Here is a 21956-nt window from a genome sequence, read left to right as displayed (position 1 = left end):
GGGAGCATAGTTAGCTAACTCTGTTGTTGCTTTCCCGTTTAGATTTTGTGCTGATTGCCCACGACATTAAAAAGAGAGCATTCTAACCATTGCCTTTTTGTTGTGAATGCAGGTATGTGACTGTGCCACACTGTTTAGAGAATTTACATTGTTTCATGTACAGCTTTAAAATATATTTCTATATTCCTTTCATTTGGGAAATTTAACATGCAATGTTAATGGTGTTGAAGTTTTTCTATTTTGGTTGTATAAATTTACCACTATACGATCACACTGCAAGTGGAAATGTAATCCTCAGAATAATGGAGGATTCCTGCGAGATTTTGTGCTGATTGCCCACGACATTAAAAAGAGAGCATTCTAACCATTACCTTTTTGTTGTGAATGCAGACCAGAGAAGACACTACATAGAGGTCACATTGGTGCCGTGACTCCTTCGTGACACTGCTGAATCGGGCTGGTGTCCTCTCGTCGCAGCATCATCGTGGAGCATCAGCTTCCTTATTGTTTAGTCTGTTGGGTAACGGAATCAAACTTTGGGGACTGTTGGACATACTTTTATATTGGCTTTGTATATTGCCATATTGTATTAAGTCCACCTTAGCTCTATTAATATTCTGCTAGATATGGATCTAAGTGACTCTGATGACACCCCAAATGTGACTCCCCTTGTTGTGGGTAGGGGCAGAGGGTTCACAACTGTTCCTTTTTCACTGGGTGACTGTCGGGTGGGGCATAGAGCAGCAGATAGTTCTTGTGAGCTGGTGGCTGAGTCGCAGTCAGTACAGTGCACTAAGTCATCTACCTCAGACCCCCCAATAACTGATGTGAGTCTAGTCGACCAAATGAGCGACATTGTGCAGCAAATTGGGCAACGCCTGGCTGATAGCAATCTGTCACACCTGACTACGCCACACACTTCGAGCCCTGCATCTGCTACATATACATGTCCTGAGGTGGCGCATGAAACAACAGATCTCCCCTCCAGCCGCTCACTAGATCTCTCTCAAGTCCAGCTGGTGGCTCCACGACAGGTTAAAGACCCACCTGTGTTTCGGGGGGAGAGTTCGGACTCATTGTCTGTTGATGAGTGGCAGGAAGCCATGCAGAGTTACATAAAGAAGAGTGCCATTCTTCCAGAAAACCAAGCTGAGGAGATTTTGATGCATCTGAGAGGCAGGGCAAAAGATGTTGTGAAATTTGGTGTGAGGAATGGTGGAATTGATGTCCAGCATAATCCACAAGCTATCTACAGACTTCTGCACAAACATTTTAGTTCCACCCAGTGCTCGTCTGTGCCCCTGGCTGACTTTTATTCCACCCTGCTGAAGGACCGAGAGGATCCATATGAGTACTGGCTGAGGCTGAACAAGGCTGCTGATGTTGTTGGCAACTGTCTTAAGGAGCAGGGGAAATCTTTTGAGAACTCTGGTGTGGAGGTTGCACGCATGTTCATCAGACACTGCCCCTGCAGAGACTTGGCTCTTATTTTTAGAACCAAAACATGTGATAAATGGTCAGCTCGTGAAGTTCAGGAGGTACTGGATGAGTATCACCTGGGTAAGGGGTTCCAGTCTCCTCCACAGACGGGTAACTGTGTCTATGTGAATGAGGCAGAGGTTAGCACAAATGGTACTCCTTGTTTGGCTGACCATGAGCAGAGGCCAGCTGTGAGTCAGGATGGCTCTGCTATTGAGAGGTTGATCAGCATGCTAGAGAAGGTGCTGCTTCAAGGCCCAGGCTATGCTCGAGCTAATGCCAGGCGACAGAGTGCCCGACTGCTGAGAATACCGGGCTTAGATGACACACCATGTTCCATCTGCAGAGATAACTCCCACTCCACACTCACGCACTGTCGGGAAAACAGATTGTGCTTCATGTGTCACCTACCTGGTCATTCGAGACGTAACTGCCCAGAGGGCAAGTGTACTCCTTCCAGTGGTCATCAGGGAAACTGAACGATCTGCGTGGAGGGGAGGACAGCGCAGATCCAGCAAGTAAGCCTCCCATCTTGGATGTGACTGATATTAATGATTATGACACTTTGTATTCTACTTACAGTGGCATTGTCCCGCCAAATAAAACACTGATTGCATAGGGCTTGCATAGGCTCTCAAACACTGATAGTTTATTCTACTCTGCAGTGACTACTAGTGGTGGACAAGTTCTTAAAGCATTAGTGGACAGTGGCTCTATGGCGTGCACCATAAGTGAGACAGTTGATGAGAAACTTTCACAATCGATACCTGATATTGAGAGACGTTCAGCTGAAGACGTTGTCATTGTTGGTTGTGGGGGTCACCTCGTTACGCCTTCTGCTATGTATGATCTTACAGTGTCAATATATGGCTTTAAGGTGGTGATTCCTGTTCTGGTGGTTCCGGGCCAGGCTGATGACATGATTCTGGGCAGCAATGCGATAAAGTGGCTTATTTCACAGTTAAAAATGACTGTTGGTACCCAGGATGATGCTTTCCCTCATTTGGCAACTTTGCTGTCCTATTCTGATGACTGTGGTGGCAGAGCAATGCCTCCAAGTTTCGGCACTGCAAAGCTTAAGAGACGCATCACCTTGCAGCCCTTGTCTGAACATTTAGTGTGGGCTAAGCTGCCTGCTCCTGATGCCTCAGCGGTGGGAAGTGCTGTCATTATTGAACCCACTCAGTCTCGATCCAAACCTGCACAGATCCTAGTGGGGCGAGTTGTCACTTCCTTGTTTGGGGATGGTTGGGTCCCTGTTAAAGTGGTGAATCCCTCCGACAAGCCCCTCACTCTCAGGAGAAATGCTAAGGTTGCTGATGTGTCCCCCTGTCTTTCTGTGCAGGACTTACCTGAACCTGTTCAAATTCGATCCAGTACACAATACACACAGAACTCGTCGCCCGCACCGAGATCAGAAGCGGAGATGTCACAGCGCTTGTGTGATTTGGGCCTGCAGGACCTGGACCTCTCGTCCTGTGAAGTTTCCCCAGAATGGAGAGATAGGCTGCTGCGACTCATTGAGCAGTATGAGTCCATCTTTTCAAGGCACAAAATGGACTGCGGTGAGGCTGCTGACTTTGTCCACAGAATCCGCCTGGTGGATGACAAGCCCTTCAGACTGCCATACAGACGGGTCCCACCATGCCATTATGAGAAGCTTCGCACTGCCCTAGATGAGATGGGGGAGTCAGGGATAATCCGTAAGTCCCAGAGTGAATTCTCATCCCCCCTTGTCTTAGTTGTTAAGCCAAATGGTGACCTGCGCATATGCAATGACTTTAGATGGTTAAATGCAAGAACAGTTAAAGATGCACATCCATTGCCTCATCAGTCAGACGCCCTCGCAGCACTTGGTGGGAATGTTTTTTTTTCTACAATGGATCTCACATCGGGGTTTTACAATGTCAGACTCCACGAGGACGACAAAAAATACACGGCATTCTCCTCCCCATTTGGCCTTCATGAATATAACAGGATGCCTCAAGGCCTGACAAATAGTCCTGCTACTTTTATGCGGATGATGATGTCCATTTTTGGTGATGAGAACTTCACAAGTTTGTTGTGTTATCTGGATGACCTTATGGTCTATGCCCCATCCGAACAGGTGGCTCTTGAACGTCTGCAGATGGTTTTCTCACGACTTTCTGCCAACAACCTGAAGCTCGCACCAAAGAAATGCCACTTTCTTCAGCGGTCTGTGAAGTTCCTGGGACACATCATATGTGGTGAGGGTGTGAAAACAGACCCAAGTAAAGTGCAGGCTATAGACAATGTGGAGGAAGCAGACCTGATGGAGTCTGACGGGGTGACACCATGTGCAAGGAAAATCAGATCCTTCCTGGGGATGGTTCTCTACTACCATCATTTTATCGAGCGGTGCTCTGCAAAAGCTAAGCCACTGTTTGATCTTGTGGCTGAACCAGCTGCGCTACGCAAGAGAGGTAGAGGCCGTAAGCCTAAATTTAAAAGGGGCCACGTGAAGCTGTCTCCGGCTGACTGGACTGATGAGTGCAGGGAAGCATTCAAGGCCCTAAAACATGAACTTGTGCATAGTGTCACATTAGCCCATCCAGATTTTACTGCGCCCTTTCTCCTTGCAGTTGATGCTTCCTTTGACGGCCTTGGAGCCGTCCTCTCACAGTTGCCCCCTGATGGTAGCATCGCCAGACCAGTGGCATTCGCCAGTAAGACCCTGTCACACTCTCAGCTAAACTATCCAGCGCATCGTTTGGAGTTTCTTGCTCTGAAATGGGCAGTCTGTGACAAGTTTAGCCATTGGCTGAAAGGGAGCCACTTCACAGTGTGGACGGACAATAACCCGCTGACATACATCTTAACCAAGCCTAGGTTAGATGCATGTGAGCAACGATGGGTTTCAAAGCTTGCAGCATACAGTTTTGAACTGAAGTATGTCCCTGGCACCAAAAATGTTGTCGCGGATGCATTGAGTAGAGAGCCATTTGTCCAGTCGTGCATAGGCCACAGGCTAGTCACTGAACCTTATGCTGCCCTATTGAACCAAATGCACGGTCTGGTGGATGGGACTGTGCAGGATATGTTTCGGTGTGCTGCAAACTGCCAGTTGGTTGTGGATCAGTCTGAGGAAGGAGCTACAACTATCCTAGCTAACCCTCAAGGTTCTCTCTCGTCACAGGATGTTTCTGCTGTGTTGGCTGCACATGACACTGGTGGTATCAGCCATGTGAGAGGTGTGGGATCTGATATCCCTCAGGTCCCAACTATTGCCCGTCCAGCCTGTACGCCGAGAAGTGAACTCGCTAACCTGCAGGAACAAGATGAGGTTTTGGGCAGAGTTTTCTTTTATGTCCGGCGTCACAAGAGGCCCACCAGGCATGAACGTGCTAGCGAGTCCCGTGGTGTAATGAAATTACTCAGACATTGGTCCAGACTCTTGATTAAAGATGGTATGTTGTATAAGGTGAAGAAAGACAGGAACATGAACGTGACGATTTACCAGTTTGTTGTCCCAGACACTCTGAAGACTGAAGTTCTCCGAGGCATCCATGATACGGCGGGTCATCAGGGCCAAGTCCGCACCCTGTCTCTTGCAAGGCAGAGATTCTTTTGGACAGGGATGGAGCGTGACATCATCAATCATGTGAAAGGCTGTTTTCGTTGTGTGGTTGGGAAAACCCCAGAGCCGAATGACCGTGCCACACTGGAGAGCATTTGTACCACTGAACCGATGGAGCTAGTCTGCATCGACTTCTGGACTGCTGAACAGACTGACAAGAAGTGCGTTGATGTTTTGGTTGTCACAGACCATTTTTCCAAATTAGCGCATGCATTCCCTTGTAAGAATCAGTCTGCCAAGCAGGTTGCTCGCCGCCTGTGGAATGACTTTTTCTGTGTGTACGGCTTTCCCAGACGTATACACTCTGATCAAGGAGCCAACTTTGAGAGTCAACTCATTAAGGAGCTCCTGGACATGGCTGGCATCCAGAAATCACACACCACTCCTTACCACCCAATGGGGAATGGTATTGTCGAGCGATACAACAGGACCTTGGGAAATATGATACGGGCTTTGCCCCCTCAATCCAAAGCCAGGTGGCCGCAAATGCTTCAGATGTTGACGTTCTGCTACAATTGCACTGAACATGAAACAACAGGTTTCGCACCTTTTTTTCTCGTATTTGGGAGAATTCCTCGTCTGCCTGTTGATGTTGTTTTCCAGCATGTTCTCCCTGATGGTGCCGTTGTTGACCACGGTGAATTTGTCGCCCATTTGAAGCGTGACCTGTCTGAGGCTGCCCGCATTGCCAGGCAGAACAGCCGTATTGCCCAGGCTCGCCAGGCGAGGAATTATGACCGCAAGGCTAAGGGTGCGCCCCTCTCAGTCGGTGACAGAGTCTTGCTTGCTAATCGTGGTGAGAGAGGAAAGAGGAAGATCGCTGACAAATGGGAATCCACAGTTTTTGAGGTGGCGTCTGTGAAACCTGACATCAATGTGTACCACATCAGAGACCCTGTGACTCTCAGGGAAAAAGTTGTTCACCGAAACCTACTACTTCCTGTGAGTTTCATTCCTGCAGGAAACGAGTGCATACCAGTGTCAACCTGCCCCTCGGTTGCGGATAGTGGACAAGGTGAACCAGAACTTCCAGGTGATGTGCAGGATGGTGAGACGAAGACGGTTCGCTGGCTCATGCAGATGGACCAAGCAAGTGACAGGGACTCTGCGGTTGGTCAACCTGGTTGTTCTCTTGGTGCGGCTTTCAGCGTCCCAACCTCTGAGGCAGAATCGACTGTGGCCCCGCCTGCTGGGTGTGACCCGTTGGTTTCCCGGTTGCCCTCCCCTGCCCCCTCTATTGAATCTGTTGTGTCCCGGAGTGCCTCCTCGCAGCTTCTGGCGGGAGATGCTCCACATGTCCTTTCCCCTGAGCTTGTGACTGACACACGACTGAGTACAGGGGACCGTGTAGTGCGTACACAGCCACCACCTCTTTGTACTAGATCAGGTAGACCTGTGAAACCTCCAACACGTCTCATTTGTGAGATCAATGAACAACAGGTTGATGATTCAGTGTCGACAGTTGACTCCTTGTTTTCATTTGTGCGAAATATGTTTTCAGGATAGATTACTAGCCGTTTTGCAAATGTGCTGTTACTCAGAACGTTTTGGGTAATACCTGCGTGGAGCAATGTTCACATCATGGGAGGTGTATACGGCATCTTTCATATCTGGGTTGGCAGGGGAATTGGCCGCTCTCTTGCTTGCCTTATTCCATATGGAAAGTTTTTTTAACTGACTTGAACTATCTTGTGCTCCCACGGTCACACTGTTATGTTTTATGCATTGGAAGTTTCTGTTTTTCTGTTGTCATGCCCCAATTTAGCAGGATTTAAGGGGGGTGTGTGTAACATAGTTAAATAGAGTTGAAGTTAAATCCCGCTAAATGGGACATTGGCGCCACCTACTGTCGAAAAAGTGACCCTGCAATATTCACAAAGGGCAAGGGATTCTGGGTAATCCTCAGAATAATGGAGGATTCCTGCGAGGTAAGGAATGCGCAAATGTCGTGGGGAGGAAAAATCATATCGCAGGCTGTTAAAGTAATACAGTCTGACCCGATTATTTTTGTTGTTTATATATCATTTGTTGCGGGTCATTTCTCCAGTCTTTATGTTGAACTGAGTGCACGTTTATGTGAGATTTCTTTATTGGGAGGAGAGGAAACAAAATGGGAGCATAGTTAGCTAACTCTGTTGTTGCTTTCCCGTTTAGATTTTGTGCTGATTGCCCACGACATTAAAAAGAGAGCATTCTAACCATTGCCTTTTTGTTGTGAATGCAGGTATGTGACTGTGCCACACTGTTTAGAGAATTTACATTGTTTCATGTACAGCTTTAAAATATATTTCTATATTCCTTTCATTTGGGAAATTTAACATGCAATGTTAATGGTGTTGAAGTTTTTCTATTTTGGTTGTATAAATTTACCACTATACGATCACACTGCAAGTGGAAATGTAATCCTCAGAATAATGGAGGATTCCTGCGAGATTTTGTGCTGATTGCCCACGACATTAAAAAGAGAGCATTCTAACCATTGCCTTTTTGTTGTGAATGCAGACCAGAGAAGACACTACACAGAGGTCACATATACTCTTGGTTAGTTAAGTGACTCTCTTGGTCCCAATTCAAGTGAGCTGCATTTTATTTGAAGAGAATCAGACTAATGGCAAGGAAACTGCCAAATAAAAATGAGTCAAAGGTGGCTGCAATGAAAGCCTCAGAGACCATTAGCAGGGAATATACAGAGCGTAGGCTTGTGTCTGTGGGTGTGTCGATTATATTTGACTTTATGTTTCTGTCCAGTTACTTTTTAACCCATAAGCTTTTTATTTAAAAAATATAGATCCCCCTGCCACTTCATTGGGTACACCTGTTCAACTGTTTGTGAGTGTAAATATCTAATCAGTGATTAACATGGCACAACTCAATGCATTAAGGCATGTAGACATAGTCAAGATGACAGGCCAGAGTTCAAATCAAGGATCCAAATGAAAAAGAAAAGTGATTTAAGTGACTTTAAATATGTTGTGGTTGGGGGCTGAAAAAGAGAAAATATTCAGTCAGCAGCAGTTCTCTTCGCCTAATTAATTTCAGAGACCAGTGGAGAATAGCCAGACTGCATGAACGTGATAAGAATCCAACTAAAAGTAACCACTTGCTGCAACCTAAGGTATGCAGAAGAGCATTTCTGAATGCAGAACACATTGAAGCTTGATGCAGATGGCCTACAGCATAAGACCCCACCAGGTGCCATTCATATCAGCAAAGGACAAGAAACTGAGGTCACAGTTTATTCAGGCTCACCAAAATTGGACAGCAGAAGATGGGAAAAAGGTTGCCTGGGCCGATGTGTCTCAAAGCCTTTCGGTCTGTGACACTGAGAAGTTAAGCAGTTAAAAACGTTTTTATTTAAACAAGCTTTCTGTTGAGAGATTTTATTGAATTATTGTTTATGAAACTACCCGTTTATTTTTTTGTGACTGTTGAATATTTGGTTGGGTTTTTTTGTTGTTGTTTTTTAATGGCTATTGCGGCATTTAATGTTCTTATTTAGTTTTTTCTTTTTGTGTAAAAGCTGTTAATATGTTACATATCCAGGTTGAGACAAAGAGCTGGGTTTGGTGTGTTCAGGTTTTATCAGCTGGCATGTGTCACTATTTTCTACAAACTGGAAAGGAAGAGAGTGTTGGAATTTTCCTGTCAGACTGTAATTAATGAAATAAAGTGTACATTTGCTCAGGAAAATATCCTCAGAATCTCAAATGATTAGGGTCCAGATGTCCTCATCGTGGGAACGGTATAACCTTATCTGATGTGGGGTCATAGATCTGTTCTGTTCAAAATCATTTAAACTTGTGTTCAAAGCTGACTTTATTAGCATTAATCTCTTGGCCATATTTTTTGGGGGGGGAAAGCAAAAGCTGACTCAGTACTGACTGGCAGACTATTTTTCTGATAAAGTCCTTTGCTCTAAGAGCACACACAGTTACTTCTGTGAGTCGGTCTGGCATATTTTCTTGTAAGTAAATTATAGCTTTCTGTCACAATAAGCGAGCCTCTTGGGTCTGACGTAAGTATGGTTTGGTCTGGGGTTTAAGTTTATACCCCAATGGAAACTTTGATCTGTTCTGTGTTCTCTTATTAACTGCTTAGTCCCTGTTGTTGACCTAAGGTCAGTGTAATCAACCATTTGTTTGCTCTAATGTCACAGATGCTTTTTATTTTATTTTATCTGACAACAAGACATTAAAATCTAAAGGTCCCTGAGAACCATTTAACAGATATCTCACCCAACCAGTAGAGGCCACTAGTTCAGAGATGACAGAACCCGGTTAATGTCGTTTTTATGTCCCCACATAAATATTTAAAAATTACTGAAGGAGGTGGAAAGTTTTTTTTTTATCGGTTAAATCTGCCAGGATTTATTTCTTGAAGCTATTGCTTCAAGAAATGGATTAGAATTCATACACTGCTGGGAGTTTGCTATTTGAAACCATTTCAAGTATTATGAAAACTTATTTGACCTCTAATCTACAGCTTCCTTCTCACTAATTAAATTTTGCCTATTATGCAAAGAGGAGCCATGAGCCAAAACAGAGACATCATCATTAGTATTATTATTATTGAGAGATTTTCCAAGCATTTCTGAGTTCTTACTTCTAAATAAGATATTTTTATATTTTCAAGGCAACATGCTGGTAGGTGCTTGTATTGCGGTTTTTATGACGGCTTTATGGGCAGCACTGACACGCCACAGTGTAGAGTGCCAGTGCTTGGGGATGTGCCCAAATGCTAATGTCTGGTGCAATGAGTGACTTTTATTCAACAAAAAGAGGTTAAGAACAGTACTTTGTAGTACAGTGCATTACTTACAATGACTCAAAGCTGTACTGCATTGCATATTAAGCAGTTAGTCATAAAGATGTCTTGAGATTTATTTGGATAAATAATTAAACATGGACAGTAGTTTGGTCAATACATTCAGAGGTGTCCTGAGACATAAATGAACTAAGTGCCTCTTATATTAAGTACATGTACTTAATATAATGAGCAATGTAAATTTCTTACATATTTTGAAATAGTTATTTATGTTCTTTTCTATGTTTCATGTACTCTGTGTGAGCGCTCCATGCTTTATGCCAAGTTATCAATTTACAGGCAGTGAAAATAGAGGATGTTATAGCTCATTCTCGTTGCTATTCATCATTGCCTTAGGTCAACTAGTTGAGCCAAAAGCAAAAACATGTAGGTTACATGTACTGATACCTAAATGGGAAAAAAAAGAGCGAGACAGAGAAATCTGCCAACATGTCTGGTTAGATTAAATTTAACAGACAAGGCAATTCAGACAGGCCAGTTCAGCTGAGTGATAACAGACAATAGAACACCTGCAAGTGTTCATCTGCACCTATTCTAAGATAAACTGAAAGGAACAAATGTCTTTCATACTGTACATCTGATGTTCCCATGTTCATGTTCATTAAGAACAATAAATATTTCTTATCGAGTCAAAATAAAAGAGACCCGTTTGCAGTGAAGCAAATAAGAAACACTGGATTTAATAAAGAAAGTAAAGATTTTAATGAAATAAGATTACCTTCATACACTGAAATCACGGTTATTGTTTTTAAGTAACTAAAATATGTCAGAAATATATAATGATTTTTTTCAGAATTGAATTGCTATAAGGTTGTTCTATAAAGAAATGATAAAACATTAAATTACTGCTTTAAAATGGATGAGAGTGATTTCATGGAGTCTGAATCAAAAGTAGGATATCTGACATTTAAACAAAATGACTACATTCATTTTGGCTGTTGCATGAGAGTGAAGGGCACTTTTGATGGTATTAATGACATCAACCCACATTCTTTATGTGCAATTGGATTCAGTGAGTCACTTCCCTTGCACAGTTATTATGCTTTTTGCTATTACCTGACAGACCCTTAGCATAAAGTGCCAAATTACAGCACCACATCACAATCCCATATATAATGGCATTCATCCAGATAACATCCTTTTCCATATACGGTATCTTTGAGAAAATATTGACCTTTATAGTCCAGACTGGAATTTTTGGACTCCAACAACAGCTCGCTTTAAATAATGTAGATGCTGAAAGCACTAACTGTGAAACTGTGAAACAAAAATGACACTGCTTTTAGGCTATTGGGATGATTTGGCTCAAAGTATTTCACATTGTCAAAGCTTACACTAAGTGAACGTATGGGGGAGGAAGAGCGAGACAGAAAGAACTATAAGGTCCATACCCAAGTAAGCAGTTTCCTTCGAAGGAAAATGAAACGAGGGGAGGGAGTTACTGACACTGGTAGCAAGCAGAGCTTCGGTAGATCAGACATCAAACTGGAGGCAGCGAGTGATGAGGACAGTGGTGCTCCAAAGTCCCTAAGAGAAGATAGGATGATTTAGTGGGTGAGCGCCTTTTGAACATAATCACTTAAATACTGTTATTTCGTTAATTTACTGTTTATTAGTTTAAAGATTAAAGTGCAATGACCAAGAGTTTTCAATAATAATGTTTTCCCTTCTCTCTGCAGACTGCAGTCCTGAGTTCGGATTATTAAACAGAAAGGGAAAATAATAATAATAATAGCGGGGTGTGCTGGCAGAAAATTACGTAGGGAAACTAAGCTAACACAGCTGATAGAGGTCCCGAACCTGGGTTTGTGATGTGACTGCTGGCTGCGCCTAAGTGGCGCTTTTACGCACGATGGAAGACCTTTTACGCGAGCAGTACAGTTGGTCTCACAATCTCACATGGAGCAGCTCAAGTCGTGAAAATGAAAGCTACGTAGGAAACACCACGGTGAACCCTCTGAAACGAAATGAAGAAGTGGCTAAAGTGGAAGTTACCGTTCTGGTCCTTGTGCTGCTTCTCGCGCTGACAGGCAATATGTGCGTCCTGTGGGCTATTCACACCACCAAGCACAGTCAGTCTCGGATGTATTACTTCATGAAGCACCTGAGCATCGCAGACCTTGTAGTTGCAATCTTTCAGGTTTTACCTCAGCTCATCTGGGATATCACTTTTCGCTTCTATGGACCCGATTTGCTGTGCAGGTTGGTGAAATACCTCCAGGTCGTGGGTATGTTTGCGTCTACGTACATGCTGGTTTTAATGTCGATAGACAGGTGCTTGGCAGTCTGCCAGCCACTTCGCTCCGTGCACAAGAAAAAAGACCGCTTCTGTGTGATCGCCTCTTGGATGCTCAGCCTGATATTCAGCAGTCCTCAAGCTTACATATTTTCTCTTAGGGAGGTCGGTAATGGTGTGTATGACTGCTGGGGGGACTTCGTGCAGCCTTGGGGTGCCAAAGCATACATCACTTGGATGAGTTTGAGCATTTACATTTTCCCAGTGGCCATTTTAAGCATCTGCTATGGTTTGATATGTTTTAAAATATGGGAGAATTTCAATCTAAAAACCAGAAGGGAGCACTTTCTGGCTCTCACTCCAAGGCCCTCCAAAGGCGCCCAACCCTTTTCTCGTGTGAGCAGCGTGAGACTCATTTCGAAGGCTAAGATCCGCACAGTAAAAATGACATTTGTAGTGGTACTTGCTTATATTGTGTGCTGGACTCCTTTTTTCTTTGTCCAGATGTGGTCGGCATGGGATCCTGCTGCACCAAGAGAAGGTAAAAGCGCACCCAACGGCCTTCGTTTTACCATAACAGTTTTTCTTTTTAAAGTGTTTACACATTTTGATTAATGGCAATATTTATTGGTTTATGACGCCGTTTTCTTCCTTCTATTGTGGGCAAAGTGCTTAGTGACACAATGACTAATGCGTCGTCTTTGTCCAAGATTAATGGTGTTGATTTTTTTTTCTTGCCAAAAGCACTTAATAGGGAAAAAAAAATTCTGTTCCACAAGTGTCCCACGCAAACAAAAATCATTCTTCCACCTCACAACACATCTTTAGGAATGCACAAGAAATCCGCCGTTCTTTCAAGGCAACACAATGGTGTTTAAAATCAGACTTCCCCAGAGTAAACAGAAATGGATGGGCGTAACATTCACAGTGGTTATCAGTTTGAAGAAAGACCTCAGAGCCTCTAGGGGAGTAAATGTACCAGAACATCAAAGCGTTTCTGTCTCAATTCCCAGTGCTATTTTGTCTAATATCCATTTAATTGAACTGTTTGTTCAGATATACTCCTCAGATCTTGTCAGTTTGCCATTAAAGTAGACATTCAAGCTGCATTATCTTAAAAACATCCACAAATGTGCATTCAGAGCTTTCAGAGATTCCAATCAATGTTTTGGTGGCCAGACTTTCCCCCCAGAATAATCATTTTCCTGTTGCTCTCATTTAAAAAAAATAAAAAATACCAAGGCCAAAAATGTGTCAAACAAGCACAAATTACATTTAAAATATATCTAAAAAGAAAAAAAATCCCAGAAGGCTGTGTTATATTAGGGACTCCAGATTGCTTGAAGTATTGAAGTATTTTTTGTCAGAGTGCATTTAGCAATATAAGTATTATCTGTGGACACAAAAAGTACGTTTAGTGGCTTAGAAATAAAGAATAAAACTTTAGAAATAAAGAAAATTTATGTTGGTCTCACATTCATATATTATATCAACTTTCAAAATTTTTTCTGTCTTCATCTTCTTGGTTTACTCAGGTCAAGCAGTATCATCTGTTTCTCAATAAATACACCTGAACAATAATTGAAAAAAGTTACACATATATTTTGCCATTAAGCAGCCACAATAAAAACTTGTTTCCTTCTTTATAACTCAGTGGGATAGCAATGTTACCGGATTTAACACTCTAATATTAAGCATATATTTAATATTTGTAAATCCAAATAATAATGCAGAATAGGGGAACGAACAGTGCAATCACTTTAAATTGATCAGTCTTTTTTATTACGAACAAAGCCAAGCCAAGGACTGGAGAAGGGTTTCCAAACCTACCACTGACTTAATCTTTGCCACGTCTCTGTCTGTCATGCAAGCAGCGGGGAAGCCTCTTTCGGTGTTGCACATATTATTATCTTATCAGCAGACTGTTATTGTAGAATCATTTCTCTACTGTTCCCACTCTGGTAAATTTTAAAAAGCCTTTTTAATTGTAATTATACTTTTTAACTTGAAGCAAGTAAGAAAGCATTGCTTAAGGAGCTCAAAAATTTTATAAATCAGTAGAGGGTTACAAAAAATTCCTTTGACATATAGTCATGCTTGCATAAGTAAATCATAAGAGTGAGTGACTGGTCTGCCTCTGGTACTATTTACATGGCATAACAAAAATACAGTGGGGCTTAATACATCAGTATAATTTGTGGAACTGGAGCAGTTTTATGAGAGGCAGACAACAGATTGAATTTAAATCAGGCTTTGTGGTTTCAGTGCACATCAAATTCTTTTAGATTTCAAAAAATACTTTTCCAAGGAAAGTCTCTGTGCAAATCTATATGCAAAAGTAAAGATAATTTAGATTCTCTATATTTTCTGACTCATTGCAGTCTCTTTGAAGTAATGCCACATGGGTTAAGACTCCATGAAGGTCGTGTTTATCAGGGCATTTGATCCAGCATGAAACCTGTGAACTTTTTTCCAGGGCCTGCACTTCAGTCATAACATCACACTGTAAAACTTCCAAAGGATTCACTGATAATGGAGGAGAATGTGGCTTCTTGCACTCCTGCAATGTTTTCTTAACTTTTTATCCTCAAACTTATCTTTGATATAGAGCCTGTTCTTCCACAAAGTGACAGCAGCTCTGTTTTTGAAGTTGACATCTCATCCTTTATATTTCTCCTGAAAAGAGCAGTAAATCACAATGCTGAAAAGGAGTTAAGATAAATGTTTTTCTTTCATTTCAGAAAGTGATGAATGCATTGTACCAATATAAAAAGGAAAAGTTGAATGCTGTCATTTTCAGTTTTTTTCCCCTCTGTATTTCCAGTGGCTAGGATTTCTTGCACCAAATGATTTTTACAACTCTGGGCAGGCTGTTAAACACTTTTCAGAATTTTAATGGGCCATTTGGTTGGCACACCTCTCACAATAAAGCAAAGTACTGTGGGGACTCAGAGTACAGGGAAGAGAATGGGTCAGTGCTTGAGGACCGACGCCAGCAAGCTCTAAATCTCTCTCACCCTATTTAGGATAAAGAGGGGGGACTTGGAAGTTGTCCTCTTTCCACTTTTCAGATTATGTGCTTATTCAGTGTACTCCAGGGCTCTAATAATTGGAATGTAATCAATTGAGTGAATGAAAAAAAAAGCTGTATTTTTTCCACCAAGGACAGGTTCTTTTAATCGAAGCTGTTCGTCATATTTGTTTTCAAGCAACCTAAAGTTCTATCTGTGAGGCATCCAGCAGCTACCATGTTTCATTTTTATGATCCAAAATGTTTTTTGGAGGAGGAAGTCTGAATTGCATTAGCTTGTCAGCTAATATAATTCTGTATGAATAATGTGGGTATACAATAAGTACATCAGATTGACAGATTTACAATACATACATGAAATTAAGCATTAAAAAGGGCCCCAGTGGTTTTACTGGGTTTTATGACCCCAACCCAGTACTTTTAGTGACCTAAAAGATTATCAACCACACTATTAGATATGCTATCCTAAAATATTACATCAGATGGTGGGGCTTGATGAAAAAGCAGGGTGTTTAAGTTGTTAGACTATAAAGTAGTTGTTCAGATATTTAAATACAAACTAAAAGTGTTGGCTCAAGTAATAAATTGCCATTACCCTTCCTAGAGCCTCGTGAAGCTTGAACAACTTATGAATAAACAAACTTTCAAACCTAAGCATCGAGTGATTACATCTTACTGTGATGGGGAAAGACTTGCTAGTCTTTTTAAAGATCAACCCACTTCTTCTTTCTAAACTGTTCATTTTATTCATGGTGGCAAGGTCTGGTATTTTTCCCATCTTTATTTTCATCACTGTCAGCAAATGCAGTGAAAAGCTGACAACTAGATACGTGTTAGTTTGTCTCTTAACGCTTCTCCGCACTGTTTGTAGCTATAATTCTCACATCTGGTGGTTTCTACAGATGATCAAAATCTTTAAAAAAAAAAGTAGTTTGCTACTAAAGTATTAAAAGAAAGTTTCAAAAATACACAATTTAAAACAGGAAGACAGTGTATTTGTTGGGTATGTATTTGTTTCAAATTATTTGGTAAATATATCTGTAGGACTGAACGCCAATGTGGTTGTAAATTATTGTGCCAATGGTCATGTTTATGACAAAACATGTTATCCAGTTTAACGCTGCGTGTCACTCATATGTTTTTAATATCATCTGGATAAGATCAGTCGAGCTACACAGCTGATATTTGTTAGTAGAGTCAGTTCAATGTTGGTTGTGGCTTTTCTGGGAAATAACAGACTAAAAGAAGAATGTATGAAGAGGGGAAAAAAAGTCTTTCAAAATAACCTCTTATATGTTCTTGTTTCTCTCCGTCTTCCTAGACATGGCTTTCATCATTGCAATGTTGCTAGCCAGTCTCAATAGCTGCTGTAACCCGTGGATTTACATGTTCTTCGCGGGTCACCTATTCCATGACCTGATGCAGTGTTTCTTCTGCTGCTGTCGACGGTACCTGACAGAATGCTCGTGCAGCTGTGATCAACAGTGCAGACACAAAAGGGGCTCCTCCACTTACGTTAACAAGAACACCAACAGTCAGAGGAGCCTCTCACGCACATCCAGTATGGTACACTGAAAAGCCAGCTAAAAGGCATGCAAGCTTCGTGCAATCAAGTAATCTAGCACTCATACAGCTACCCATTTCACCCATTTAACTGACTACAGAGGCAGTGTGCTGGCTATTGCTGCACATTTTTTCTGTAACATTTTGAATCGAGCTAAACTGACAATGTAAACTTCCTGTCCAGATGACACCCTGCACCCACTGGTGACAGAAAACAGTACAAATGGTGTTTTATATATATCGTGTATAGAATTTGAACAAAATGTGATGTAAAATTTAAAAAGAATTTGTTATCATTTTCATCTTTCTTTGCAACAAAAAATATGTGTAAAGGTAAGGTAATATGTAATGTGTGATGTGAAAGGTCAGCTACGTTTATTCATATATGTTTGTTGTGAATTGTCAAAGAAAACATTGTAGTGTATAGCCTCCACAGGGAGAAGCTTTAAGGTGGAGGAGGGGATTATATAAAAGGGTTGGGGCATTAGTGTCAGCAGTAGAGCTGTCAAATAAAAAACAGTCTGTCTGCGAGAGGGAAAGTGCTCTGATTTGTGATTCGGGTGAAGTTATACTAATTTGACCTGAAGATTGAACCCTCCAAACCAACCAAAGTTTCATAATTCACACTTATAAGACACAAAGACTTTTTTTTCCTCAAAAGCTCAAATCAGTGTGGAAATAAATCTGCAAATACGTAATTGGTCCAATACCATCACACAGTAAATTTCATAAGTCATGAATGATAGTTATCTGTCCACTTTCTGCCATCCTGTCTGTCTATAGATATTATATCTAACAGAGATTTCTCTTAGACATAGCATATGCCACAGTAAATTCTGATGTGCATGGATTTCTGCAACAATAAAGTGTGCCAGTGAAGTCGATCTCTGTCGTGTGAATGTGGATGCCACTGCACATCTGTTCCTGCCTGTTGTTAGTGACAGCTGTGGGAGTGGAAGAGTGACATCAGAAACACCTATTTCAATCAAGTGTTTGCTGCCTCAAATTGCTAAATGTACTGTAGGCAATCTTGACACATCACAATAACTAACTGGATATACAGTATCTCCCTGCATGGTCATTTGTCTTCAAGCAAGAAGATAAAGAGATGACACAGGAAAACTTAACCTTATATTAGGGATGTTGCAACAAAAGAGCATATCATCGTTGTATTTGAAAAATGCTTTAATAATGTCTTTTTAATATCAACAATAAGTCTAAAAGTGTATTAGTTTAAAAACCATATTAAACCATGTCTTTTACTTTCATTTCCTTCCAGGACAATACATCAAATATTAATTATTATTATTCAGAAACATATTCTTGATATTCTGTTCAATGCTAAACCTTTAACAATTATAAAGTTTCTTTCTCTATGACCACAACTGAGCCGTGATAGAGGAGAAGCTCATGTCCAGTAATTATAATTGTGAAATGAAAGATATTTGCACAATCAAATATTTTTTCATTGACAAAGTAGAACTCATTTCAACACTTGGTACAAGGTAACTGAACTCTTTTTTTCTGACTAGACAAAGTATTGTTAAAGCCCCTTTTCATACATCCTCAAACCTAGATCTTGAAAAGCCCAAACTCTATTACATATTATGTAATATTCAAATTGCAAAAAATGATTTCTGCATGCATTTCTTAAACTATAATCCCTCAGAGTGAAAAAAGAACTACATGCTGAGCAAAAAGAGTCACTAAAATGGTTTCACATCCCGAATGTGAAACGAAGAATTGCGTCACCATTGATTTTTTACTTCAAGTCTCAGCAGATACTATCGAACTTTAATAATAGCTATAAATAATGGGTGTTACATTTTGGATAAAGTATTTTTTTTTAAATGCTGCTTGGTTTGGGTCCACGTGACCACACAACAGTAAGTGCACTTGTCCATGTCAATGAGCATTTGCAGTCTTGAAGTGCTTCTCACATGTGAGTCTCATTCTTTGGCCAGGTGAATGCTGAAGCCACCACAACATTTTCTAGCACTTGTGAGAAAAGGCTGTACAATGACACCAAGGACAATGCTCCATAGGCTCTGCAGCCAGCGAGTGCCAATAAGGAGACACTGGATACAGGGACTAACCAACCTGTCATAGAAGAGAACACAAAAATGTTTGTTTTAATATGTAACAGTAATAATTTCCTATTTCTAATTTCTCATGTTGAATTAATATATAACACTCTGCTATAACACTTTGTTTCTCAACAATGAAGTGAAGAGATTAGTACTTATATGGCATCTTAAAGTTATCCTAATGCAGAAAAGCTCGGAAAACACCTGGCTTCCCAAAACAAAATTGGAGGGGGGCTTGAATCAGACCCATCCCACCTTTCAGCAGTCATGTCTTTCAGACTTCACATAACCACAAGGTTTTAATTGACATCATCGAGGTCATTTCTTTGAGCGATTTGAAAGCTCCCTCCAGGCCACGGAAGCTATCGCCCATGGAGTGACACTTTAATAGCATTATAGAAAATTTTTCCCCATCAATATTTCTCAGATTCTTGTCTCATCTCCAGAGGGGTCAGGTGGCTCTTTAGCCTCGAGGCCGGAGGTTCGGATATGTTTTGATGACCATGTGCCAATTTAGGGAGCCACCCAACAGAGGCAAAATGCACTTATGTTGGCATGGTTCATTTCTGTGTCAGTTTATAATTATAACAACCATTATGGAGGAGGATGTTATATTCTCTGACCGCAGCTGTATGTGTCAGTCTTAGGAAGGCTTAGTCTTTTATGATGGTTGGGAAAAAAAATCAAGCTGAAGAAAAAATTTGTCTAGTTCATGCTGCTATACCACAGTATGATGTGTACTGGGGAAAGATTAAAATGTATAGTAATGCATTCTTTCACTGTTGTGTGTGCAGGCTCAATAAGCGGTCACAAAAGGTCACCTGTACATTACTTTAATTGAAAACAAAAATCTTAATTACTAACCTAGAGGTCCGAATCTAAACCTACCAGATATGAAGACAGCTGAGGATGGCGAACAGGAGTCCAGAGATTATTGACACAGGAATGGCCAAAAATACTGTGACTATCCGGTAAATCCAAATCCTAGACACCTCGAACAGGGCATGGCTCCAGATCCACACTCTGTCACCGCTCCGCACTGATACCGGCTCAGCTATAACATCCTCAAACGTCACCTAAAGAAACAAAGAGAGACTGATGCTAGTGCTACCGAGGTAAACCAATAGCTAGTGTTCTTAGGGGTCTTGAGTCAATTTTTGCAGATAAATGATGTCCACTAGAGAGCGGTGCAATCAGTAAAGCAGCTCTTTGGTCCCCTGTGTCAATATTTAAGTGCTTTCTGTTTTTTTCAGCTAATGTGCAGCATGACAAATGTACAGATAGACCATGAGATAAAGTTTAATAGAGCTACTGCAGAAAGAATGCAATACCTTAAGGCAGTCATTGATACCTCGGGAGTCTCTTGCATTAATCAGCGGCTTGGTATCACTGATTTCCACTAGTGTAGACGTGTGAATGTTTTCCTCCTCTTCCATAGCAGGAGAGGCCTTCCACAGTGTCTCACGTTGCTCCCCATTTTCAAAGTCTTCAGGGTCACTGGAGTCCCCCAAATCTATATCCACTTCCTCTGAATCGTCCCCTTTCATCATGGTGTTAATTAAATGCAAAAAAAAAAGCACAACCAAAGAAAAACAGAGTGGGAAATTGTTACATTAGTAACACTCCAGACTGTGTGAGGCCATTGACTGGAACAGCCCAGCTGGCTGTGCCGGGAGGTTATATTGGGAACGTTACAGTGCCCTGGGTGGTATTTGCAGATGGTCTTTCAAGTGAAGATCATTTTCCTCTGCTGTGGGAAGATATGGGAGGAGGATATAAATACTATGGGCATGAACAGAGATAGCTCTGTATACACTGATACGCCCAAGTGGGACAGACAGACACTAAAGTATAAAGGTCAATTCAGCTTTATTTAACTGGCAACTGTAAACAATAAAAAAAAATCAATTCAGGAATCCGTGCATTGCAATGACCTTACAGTATCATAGACTGAAACTAAATGATTTCCTTCATCTTTTACTTTAGTTGTTTGTAATACAACAAGGCAGAGATGCAGAACTAAAAAGGATTTCAACCGAACATATGCAGTGATACTGGAATTCCTGTCATGCTGATTCTAAAATGTTATTCATAGGCTCCATTACTTCTGCATCTAAAAAGCCTTTAACTACGAGACAACACTGCCCCTATCTGGCCTTTTATGGAAATTAACTACTTATCTTTGCCTGTTCCTAATCTAAACACTGAAATGCTATCCAGTTCTATACAAGTAATATTTACATCGTGGTTCACTGCTATCAGTAGGTCAAATACTCATCCAATCAGACCATATAAGATACACAAAACTAAGCAACACATACACAAGAGATAGTAAGAAACAAAATCTATACAGTAAATATTGGTGTATGATGTTGTACAATGTAGAACCTAAAATAAAAGAAGCTTACATCAGCAAGGCAAATAGCATGGTGCTGGGTGGATGGAGAGAGAGCAAAAACTGAGGCAGCCAGCTTTTAGAGATGGGCCAGGAGCTTCCAGTTGCATTCATTAACTCTAACAGGGGCTATCACAGTGCATACATCAGGATTTACATAATGGCAGCCCACAGTTCCAACCAGACACTCCATGGGTTCCCTGGCTCAAAACTAAATGAGTTTAAGATGAGCAAATTAAATATAAGGACCAAAACTTAACATATTTAATTTCTTAAGAACATAGCAGCTTTCTGACTTCCTATCCAAAGTTTAATTAGACAATTGTATATAAGTGGCTTGACGGTTGTAGATGGTGTTCTGACCAAGCAGTTGCACAATATTCTAAATGTAAATATGTGGTTGAATGAATTAAACTTTTGCAGTATGAAATGGTAGATTGTCTCTAATGGCTGTAAATGGATGATGGCTTTTGTAACTTTTATCACCCTTTACCTTTATGTCCAAAAAAAAAGAAAAAAAAAGCACATAAAAATTGAGTAATCATATCTTGATCAATATTAAGAGTAATGCATTAAAAAGTTTTGCTCTTTTCAATCCTGAAAAACAGTTTAAAGAAACAAATAAAATGGGGGAAAAAGCCAAGCCTGATCTGAAAGACTGAATGAACATGGCACTACGTAACAACCTGCTGTCGAGTATGTAACAAACTGTACATTTGTTCAGAGTTGGGGATAAGTGCTCT

General features: G+C 41.1%; 2 protein-coding genes across 2 annotated transcripts; one reads left to right on the top strand and one right to left on the bottom strand.

The window, feature by feature from the left end:
* Positions 1-11012: 11012 nt before the first annotated feature.
* Positions 11013-17426, top strand: LOC308402124 (isotocin receptor-like). Its single transcript, XM_080890746.1, has 2 exons — positions 11013-12678; positions 16490-17426. Exons 1-2 carry the CDS (start codon positions 11754-11756, stop codon positions 16741-16743), a joined length of 1179 nt encoding a protein of 392 aa, XP_080746872.1. The 5' UTR covers positions 11013-11753; the 3' UTR covers positions 16744-17426.
* Positions 17427-17908: 482 nt separating this feature from the next.
* On the bottom strand, positions 17909-20520 carry cav4a (caveolin 4a). The gene is made up of 3 exons (XM_080891442.1): positions 20150-20520; positions 19707-19894; positions 17909-18831 (listed from the first exon to the last, which is right to left on the bottom strand). The coding sequence occupies exons 1-3, from the start codon at positions 20366-20368 to the stop codon at positions 18681-18683; spliced, it is 558 nt and encodes a 185-aa protein (XP_080747568.1). The 5' UTR covers positions 20369-20520; the 3' UTR covers positions 17909-18680.
* Between the last annotated feature and the right edge of the window lie 1436 nt (positions 20521-21956).

The sequence above is a fragment of the Rhamphochromis sp. 'chilingali' genome, assembly GCF_963969265.1.
Source record: "Rhamphochromis sp. 'chilingali' genome assembly, chromosome: 9".
NCBI lineage: Eukaryota > Metazoa > Chordata > Actinopteri > Cichliformes > Cichlidae > Rhamphochromis > Rhamphochromis sp. 'chilingali'.
The sequence above is the reverse complement of the archived record's forward strand: the minus strand, read 5'-3'. Positions and strand labels throughout refer to the sequence as shown.

Coding starts and splice junctions, on each gene's coding strand:
- LOC308402124 (XM_080890746.1), top strand. CDS start 11,754: ATGGAAGACCTTTTACGCGAGCAGTACAGTTGGTCTCACAATCTCACA. Junction 12,679..16,489: donor TCCTGCTGCACCAAGAGAAG/GTAAAAGCGCAC, acceptor CCGTCTTCCTAG/ACATGGCTTTCATCATTGCA.
- cav4a (XM_080891442.1), bottom strand. CDS start 20,368: ATGATGAAAGGGGACGATTCAGAGGAAGTGGATATAGATTTGGGGGAC. Junction 19,895..20,149: donor GTATCAATGACTGCCTTAAG/GTATTGCATTCT, acceptor TTGTTTCTTTAG/GTGACGTTTGAGGATGTTAT. Junction 18,832..19,706: donor CTCAGCTGTCTTCATATCTG/GTAGGTTTAGAT, acceptor CTTCTATGACAG/GTTGGTTAGTCCCTGTATCC.